General features: G+C 37.3%; 1 protein-coding gene across 1 annotated transcript; it reads left to right on the forward strand.

Annotated features, from left to right (window-relative positions):
* Positions 1 to 316: 316 nt before the first annotated feature.
* LOC308272474 (bile acid-CoA:amino acid N-acyltransferase-like) lies at positions 317 to 5,491 on the forward strand (the record flags this gene model as incomplete). The annotated part of the gene is made up of 3 exons (XM_080709310.1): positions 317 to 782; positions 3,324 to 3,526; positions 4,898 to 5,491. 3 exons carry the CDS (start codon positions 317 to 319, stop codon positions 5,489 to 5,491), a joined length of 1,263 nt encoding a protein of 420 aa, XP_080565436.1.
* Positions 5,492 to 6,182: the final 691 nt, after the last annotated feature.

Raw genomic sequence — 6,182 nt, forward strand, 5'->3', positions numbered from 1 at the left:
CTTGAAGTATTGACATCATTTATGTGCTCTTCTACTGAAGCTTCTTCAACCCTGATTCATTATTATAAAGCTTATAAACTACCATACTGACTTCTAAATAGTTGTAGAATCTGTCAGGTTTTTTAATCAGAGGATTATAACAGGATATTTGCTAAATCCTGAGGATAAACTGAGTCCTAAAAGGTCTGACTTCTGATCCATTTCATCATTTCTTAACCTTATCATTGCCTTCCTTCATTTCTCCTTCCCCCTTCTCTATTTTGAGGTTCTGTTGAAGATATTCCTGAAGAACCATCCAGAGTAACAGACTGCAAAAATGATTCAGCTGACAGCTACTCCTCTCAGTGCACTTGTTGATGAGCCAGTGCATATCCGAATTACAGGCCTGAGTCCTTTCCAGGTGGTGAATCTTCAGGCATCACTGAAAGATGAGAGAGGCGACATGTTTTATTCTATGGCCTACTATAGGGCTGATAAAACTGGTGAGGTGGACTTGAAGCGTGATTCTTCACTTGGAGGTGACTATGTGGGAGTCCACCCTATGGGTCTCTTCTGGTCTTTGAAACCTGAAAAGCTGTTAGTTAGACTCATAAAAAAGGATGTGATGAATAGCCCCTTCCAGGTCCAATTAAAACTTTGTGACCTAGATTTACCACTAACAAGTAAAGCTACCAGTGATTCTAAGGTTAGCCTGACTTTGGAAAGATGGTACGTGGCACCTGGTGTCACACGGATCCTGGTCCATGAAGGCCGCCTTCGGGGAGCCCTCTTTCTTCCTCCAGGTGAGTAGAAGGCTCTGGTTACTGTGGGCTTTCTCTCACCTCTTGAATGCCTCATTTCTTCAGAGATTTGGCTTTTATACATTGAGTTCTCTTTCCTGCCTTCAAATCAGGGTTAACTTTGGGTCAGAACAAGAGTGTGGTAATATTCTACTTCAATTCGAGTTTCATCTCAACAATTCTGGAATTTATCTAATTATATGACTGTGTATAGTTGATAGAATCCATATACCATGGAACATTTACAGCTTTTGATTTATGATAAATCTATCTGCATTAGCCTGGCTGCATGAAAATTCTTATCTTGATATGGGAACCATGTCCCAGCTCCTTTAGGGAGTCCTGTCCTATTGAGTTTCAGTTTAAGTATATGTTATCACATTGTTGTCACAACAGGTGGGTGGTATAATAGACTGAAAGTTTGCAATAAATATAAAGGCTGTAAATAAACCTCATACCCTATGGTTTCCTGGATATTGTATAATTATAGAATATTACCTAGATCAGATAATGTAGAATTCTTTCTTTTGGCTATAGAACTTGCTACAATAGTCACGAATCTCCACTGCATTTTCTACATAGCAGCAAATGGTTTAAAATATCTATTGATCAGAATTTATATCAGGTCCTCATTAAGCAAAGTTAATTCCCAGAGACGTCAGTAGACCCGTATTTCCCACCTGTGTGAGGTTCACTTCCTCAAACAAGTACTTTGATATGGGACACAGCTGTCACCACACCAGGATGTATTGTCTTTATATTTACTAGTCTCCTTATAGAATTGAGATAGTTAGAAGAGCCTTGAAATGTTAAAGGTTAGTTTCTCACAACATAGAGTTATAGCTGGTGTAGAAGGAATAAAAGCTTCCATTACAAATTTACCATGACCCATGTATTTGTTTAGATAAATCTGAAACTTTTTATCCCCAGTAATTAGCTTTTATTCTGTGTGGGAGAAAGGAAGTACATAGCACAAAACTGTTGTTCCTCTAGTATACCACCCTTGTTGAAAATATGTGTATGCATACAGTTGTTTCACCTTGGAATGATATGCTAGTTTAAGTTGTGCTATTGTGAATCTCTTAAATAATGCAAGTGCTAGATCTCCTGCTTTTCTTTGTGTTCTGTTGGAATAGAAAAGAAGGATGAGTTGCATGAGGTTATAAGGAGGTCAAGTAAAAACATTTCTTAGAAATGTATTTCAAATGCAACATTCTTTCTAGAAAAGGGGTCAGTGCTCCTAAGTGTTCCCCTCCTTTCCTGTCAATTAGAAGATGCACACCACATGTTTATTCATTTATTCAATGGTATTTTTAGACAAACATAAGTATCATTTGTTACCTTCTTTTCACATAAAAAAGGAATACAGCAATTAAAAACAATTAATACTCTTTTACACTCAGCCATTCCTTCTAAGCCTGGATTGGACCAGCTTTCCTTAGCTAATTCCACATATGTAATAGTAGAATACTCTCAATAAGTGTACAGTGAACATCTTTATTTTGGAAATGACCTGTCTACACAGTTAGTGAGTATAGAATGATACTCTGACCATCCCTCCTTTCACCATGACTTACAGTGCAGGGAATAAAGAGTATTATTGAGTGAAGGAGCTCATTATTTCCATCTGTATAGATAAGAGATTATATCCCTGTGAAGACAGAATCAAGATTTTAGACAATGCAATCATTAAAAAAAATTTGAGCTATATTTTTCTTTGAGAACACATTCAAATCTGTGGACCCACTAGTCTTGTGTTTGCCTTTTTATTACTATAACAAATACTTGAGATAACAAACTTACAAAGAGGAAAGGTTTATTTTAGCTCACTATTTTAGAGATTTCAGTCCCTGAGTGGTTGATTCTGTTGGTTTGGGCAACGCAGCTCATCCTGGATGTAGTGAGGATTGGGAAAAACCTGCTCACCTCATGGCTGGGAAACAGATGAGAGAAAGGAAGGGCATGGGCTCCCACTCTCCTTTTCAAGGATACACCCTCAAGGATCTAAAGACTCCACCCCCCCAGGTTAAACCTTAAAATTTTCTACTCCCTCTCTATGCTGCCACCCAGATCTGGAGCCTTTAACACATAGGCCTTTGGTTGGAAATCCAGATACAAACGATAACACCTCTCATCAGTAAGATGCACATGTAAATATCTATAACACATTTTACATATAGTTTTAGTTTCTTCATAAATTTCCCAAAGCCTAATTGTGTGACTTTTAAAGATTAATAAATCATAGCCCAATTATTCTTTCTTCACTCTAAGACTATGGAAATGAACTCTATTTTCCTTAGCTCCAAGGATTAAACATGTCAGTAAACATAGTTTCTTATAAAATTTCTAGATGTTGTGTTGTTATATATTCAATAGGCCTCTATCTATACTAGATAGAAGGCTGAAAATTTCGATTCTGTTTGAAAATGTATGCAGTAATCCCAAATTTTCAGATGCATTCCTTTCATGTGGTTTTATTTTTCTATCATCTTTTCTTCACCGTCTCTTCATACACAGTTCTCATTTGTTTTTCTTCCTGTCCAGGAGAGGGCCGTTTCCCAGGAGTAATTGACTTATTTGGTGGTATTGGTGGACTCATTGAATTCCGAGCCAGCCTCTTGGCCAGTCGTGGTTTTGCCTCCTTGGCTTTGGCTTATATGGACTATGAAGACCTGCCCCCTCAACTAGAGAAAGTAGATTTAGAGTATTTTGAGGAAGCTGCCAACTTTCTCCTGAGTCATCCTAAGGTAATTTTTGTCTTCTTCATAGGTTTTAGCTTCAGTTCTTTCATAACCATAATATTCTGTAACTTCCCCTACCTTCCAGATCTGATTCTTTCTCAGTGGACCTGAGCTTCTATTATGGACCCCTATCATCCACATGACTTCTCATCCAGTGCCTTTTGCTCAGAAAAACAAAATTCACAGGAAGTCAGCCCATGTCCATCATGGAATCCAAAGCAACTGGCTTTGAATTCAGGCAGAAATGATGGTGGTTGCAATTTCAGGCAGTTAGTCAAAGGCTAGCTTCCTAAGCTGAAAAAAATGGTCAGAAACACAAGATTTTGCTTCCCAGTTGGTGTCAATTTTACATGGGGGGAAAAAAAGAATGTAGAATACATTGTTCTTATAACCGAGAGTATATAAGTATGTAGCAGAGTACAATAAATTCAGATCCATTCGAATTTACCCCTTTGGTCTGGATGCCTTGCTATACTATACATAATCTAGGTCAGAATAGTTTTGAAATTGTGGAGAATGGCTCTTATAGAGGTATCAACTGTATAAGCTGAATTGAGCTTAAATACTATTCTTTCTTGTTGCCCCTACCACCTTTTTTTTTTTAACGTGAGGTCTTAATTCATAGTCTATTTCCTCTGAGAGTTATTTTCTTTCCCGATCTGGGTTAGAAGCCTTGCCGTTTGCACTCTTATATAACAGAATGTAAAATACTCTGGTCACCTGTTTTGTTGTCTTTTTCTCTAGTCTTTTCATCTGTCAGAGAGTTCCTTGACAGCAAGGAATATGCCTTATCACTCTGGGTCTCCTACTTCTTGGCACAGGATGGGTCATCTAAAAATGCTTATTTGATGATTGTGAATGAAACAGAAACCTGAGCCAAGCCCCTTTTTGAAATTTCACTTTGAATCCAAAACACCTCTAGATCCTATGCTCAAGTTTTGTGCTCTCTCTCCTATACTAACCTCATCTTCTTTCTCAGTCTCTTTCTCTAGGGTGCCCATTCCTCTGGATTTTTTGAACTCAGAATTGATGCAAGTTAACCCATCATTTAAACCCTGACTCATGTTATTCACAATAGATTGTGTGTGAACTTTTGCATTAGACTTATTTTCTCTACTACGTTGACATATCAAAAGGGCATTGTAAACTCAGAAACAAACATAATTCTGAATTCATAATAGTTAATCAGTTTAGCCTAAGACACAGTTGAAGAAGTATTTCCTCTTAATGCACATCTTATATTCCAGAACTTTAGAAACAAAATATATGCGCATATGGGTGAGATTTTTTTTACTTGTTTTGTCCCCATTCTGTGGTTTCTGAGATTGTGAGTATTCTTAAATGACTAGGCTAACATCTCATTTGTATTGTTTTCAGGTTCTTGGCCCAGGCATTGGCATCGTCTCTGTATGCAAAGGAGCAGAGATTGCACTCTCTATGGCTATTCACCTAAAACAAGTCAAAGCCACTGTACTTATTAATGGGCCTAACTTTGCTACTAAAGTTCCACATACATACCATGGTCAGATCCATCAGCCCAAACCCTCTACTCTACACAATATAACTAGAAATGCCTTAGGTTTTTTTAAATATCATCATATGTATAAGGATGATGAAACTGAGGCTAATCAATATTTTTTTCCCATTGAAAAGGCCCAGGGGTATTTCCTCTTTATTGTGGGAGAAGTTGATATGACTGTTGACAGCAAAACACATGCTAGGAAAGCCACAGAACAGCTGAGGAGAAATGGGAAGAACAACTGGACCCTGCTATCATACCCTGGGGCAGGCCACCTGATTGAGCCTCCCTATTCTCCACTGTGCTCTGCCTCAAGGGTCAAAACTTTGCACTCATCTATGTACTGGGGAGGAGAATGTGTCTCACATGCAGCTGCACAGGAACATTCTTGGAAGGAGATCCAGAAATTTCTCAGGAAGCACCTCATTCCAGTGGTGACTAGTCAACTATGAGAAGACTAGATATTCCTAGGAAACAGAGAAGTAAATCTCTTTATCAGTGCTTCTCTTGATTTTCATGAAAAAATGTCTTAATTTTTTACTGTAGGAAAGAAATTATAAAGTTATAACAAAAAAGGTCAGGAGGACTGAGAATGGTTATTTGGAAGGGAAGAATTGCTTCTACTTAGCCAAATGTCATACATAAAATGTCTATTTGTAGAAATGATATGGCAGTTTTGCTTGCCCCAAAATATTCATCATCATAGTAATTATCAGTGGAAATCATTACAATGAACAATAGAATCCCTTGGCTTATAAAATAGACAGAAAAATAATCAGATGCTGACATTTACTGATTTTATAAAACCAAAATATATGTAGAGTCCACATATTTTAAAATAGGTTCATAGCTCATAGCCACTACATTGTTGTTAGAAAACAGGAGCTAAGTAAGAGATATTATTTTAAGCCAATATGGGGGCTTATATGAAAGTAAGATTATATTTATATTCAATAAGAACTAGTAAAATTAAATAAAAGCATTGTTGTGTCTAATCAAGTACAGTATTTTTGGCATTTTCATTGATGACAGAGGAACAATTTGAGAGCCATAGAATTTCAACTCAGGAATGTAGTCATAATTATGGGGGTCATATGATTATGTCATGGTTATGGGAATCATATGACTGTGAGGATCATATGG

Source organism: Muscardinus avellanarius, assembly GCF_963383645.1.
Source record: "Muscardinus avellanarius genome assembly, chromosome: 13".
Classification (NCBI taxonomy): Eukaryota; Metazoa; Chordata; class Mammalia; order Rodentia; family Gliridae; genus Muscardinus; species Muscardinus avellanarius.